At 42.3% G+C, this 2,662-nt stretch overlaps 1 protein-coding gene across 1 annotated transcript; it reads left to right on the top strand.

Annotated features, from left to right (window-relative positions):
* Window positions 1-427: 427 nt before the first annotated feature.
* LOC105814696 (putative olfactory receptor 9A1) lies at window positions 428-1,372 on the top strand. The gene has a single exon (XM_012649764.1). The coding sequence runs from the start codon at window positions 428-430 to the stop codon at window positions 1,370-1,372; it is 945 nt and encodes a 314-aa protein (XP_012505218.1).
* The last annotated feature ends 1,290 nt before the right edge of the window (window positions 1,373-2,662 follow it).

The following is a 2,662-nucleotide window of genomic DNA, read 5'->3' as shown; positions in this document are numbered from 1 at the left end:
CAGAGTCTCACTCTGTTGCCTGGAGTAGAGTGCCATGGCGTCAGCCTAGCTCACAGCAACCTCAAACTCCTGGGCTCGAGCAATCCTACTGTCTCAACCTCCCGAGTAGCTGGGACTACACACATGCGCCACCATGCCCGGCTAATTTTTTCTATATAGATTTTTAGTTGTCCAAATAATTTCTTTCTATTTTTTTTAGTAGAGACGGGGTCTTGTTCTTGCTCAGGCTGATCTTGAACTCCTGACCTTGAGTGATCCACCTGCCTCGGCCTCCCTGAGTGCTGAGATTCCAGGCGTGAGCCACCACGCCCAGCCGACAAGCGAAATATTTTATTTAGCTGCAACTGCTTCTGTTTCTATTGAGATTAGAAGTGGTGTTATCTGTTTTTGTTCTCTAGATTTCACAAGAAAGAAGCAGACTAAGCAAATGTTGGGGAATTCCTCTAGGGCCATTGAATTTTTTCTCTTAGGCTTCTCTGGTTCGCAGGAAGTACGCCATATCCTTTTTACTACTTTCTTCTTTTTGTACTCAGTGACAGTAATGGGAAATACAGTTATTATTGTCACTGTCTGTGTTGAAAAATGCCTGCATTCCCCCATGTACTTCTTCCTTGGTCACCTTTCTGTCCTGGAGATCCTGATCACATCCACAGCTGTCCCTTTTATGCTCTGGGGACTATTGCTTCCAAAGACTCAGACAATATCTTTGACTGCATGTGCTGCACAACTGTATTTGTACCTTTCTTTGGGTACCTCAGAGTTGGCATTAATGGGAGCAATGGCTGTGGACCGTTATGTGGCTGTCTGCAACCCTTTGAGGTACAACATCATTATGAACAGCCACACCTGTATCTGGGTGGTAGTTGTATCATGGGTGTTTGGGTTCCTTTTTCAAATCTGGCCAGTCTATGCCATGTTTCAGCTTACATTCTGCAAATCAGGCCCGTTAGATCATTTTTACTGTGACCGAGGACAATTACTCAAGCTATCCTGTGATGACACTCTTTTCACAGAGTTTATTCTATTTTTAATGGCTGTTTTTATAATCATTGGTTCTTTGATCCCTACAATTGTCTCCTACACCTACATCATCTCCACCATCCTCAAGATCCCCTCAGCCTCTGGCAGAAGGAAATCTTTCTCCACATGTGCCTCCCACTTCACCTATGTCGTGATCGGCTACGGCACCTGCTTGTTCCTTTATGTGAAACCCAAGCAAACACAGGCAGCTGAGTACAACAGGGTGGCATCACTGCTGGTTTTAGTGGTGACCCCTTTTCTGAACCCTTTTATCTTCACCCTCCGCAATGACAAATTCATACAGGCCTTTGGAGATGGCATGAAACGCTGCTATCAACTCCTGAAGGAATAGCTCTGTCCTGCAGATTGTCCTCTTTACTGACTCGAGTAATCTGAAGGTACTAATTTAAATAGAAAATAATCATTCTTATCATCAAATATTTGTGATCCACCAAGGAATTTTTAGGTGCTAACAGTGGTCTAGTTTATAAGTGGATACTTTCTATATGCGAGATACTTTATTATCTTTAAACAGATGTATACATTTATACACCCTGTCAATTCATAATACCTGTCAGAAGATAAATTTGTCCAGTGAAAATAGTACAATACATTTGAGTTTTGGAACCCAAGGACCTGTGAATTGGAAAAACAAGAAAAATGTGATATATTGTCTGATGGGAGACATAAATGTTTGATTTTAGGTATTGGAACTATCTTCCCCTATTTATCTCTGGGCTTTCATGGTGTTTTCTTTTTTGTGAAGCTCATTGTTCCTCCTGTGAGTTACCCAGGCCCCGCCTCAGGCTTCCACCTTTCTTTGTGGGTCCTGCCTTGGATATTTAACTGATAGCACCTCCCTGTGTTCTTTCTCAACTAGCATTTGTGAGTCAACTCACTCCATCAACCCGACTGTTTAGCAATCTTAGGGTTGGATGTATATTAATACAGGTGCATCTCTAATTGGTGAACTTTTGTAGGTGTGGAAGGAAGGTCTTGGAAAGAGGCATTCTCTTTTCTAATGTTACATTCATGATCGTACCTGTCCCCAGTACGGGAGGGACAATGGAACGTGTGCTGAGAGCTGATGTGACAAGGGAGAGCTGACCTTGCTGTGTTCTCGGCCTTAGGGGTGAGTATAGAGAGGGAAAAAGGAGAGACCCCTCTCACTGCACCTTCCACATTTTTTAATCCTGGCTTCGTCCATTCCCCCTCCTTAGTTCCATGGCTTCTGCCTACCCCTGTCCAGTGGCTTTTTTTGAGTGATCTTCATGGCTCTTTTTCTGTGATTACCAGAATGATTTCTGTGATTTTCCTCACTAGGACCAAGTTTACCAAGCTATCTTCTTGTTCTGCACTGAGCTCCCTCATTCCACATGTCTCACTTCCTACAATGCCCCATCTTCTCCCTTTTCTTTAATACCCACTATTTTAAATTAATGTTTCTGTCTTGCCTAACACAAGTTTAATGGTTTCTTGTGTCTCATCATACAAGTAATAACAGAAGTGTAGTGTCACCAGAATAAATATCAAAAGGTGACTGCTTATATAATTTATGGAACTTTCTTTCACTTGAATGTTATGCAGCCATAGGAAGAATGAGGCAGTTTTTGTGTAATTAAAAGAAATATCTCCAAGATAT

This window comes from Propithecus coquereli, unplaced genomic scaffold (genome assembly GCF_000956105.1).
Source record: "Propithecus coquereli isolate 6110/MARCELLA unplaced genomic scaffold, Pcoq_1.0 Scaffold302, whole genome shotgun sequence".
Taxonomy (NCBI): Eukaryota; Metazoa; Chordata; class Mammalia; order Primates; family Indriidae; genus Propithecus; species Propithecus coquereli.
This window is presented reverse-complemented; position numbering and strand designations above follow the sequence as displayed.

Coding starts and splice junctions, on each gene's coding strand:
- LOC105814696 (XM_012649764.1), top strand. CDS start 428: ATGTTGGGGAATTCCTCTAGGGCCATTGAATTTTTTCTCTTAGGCTTC.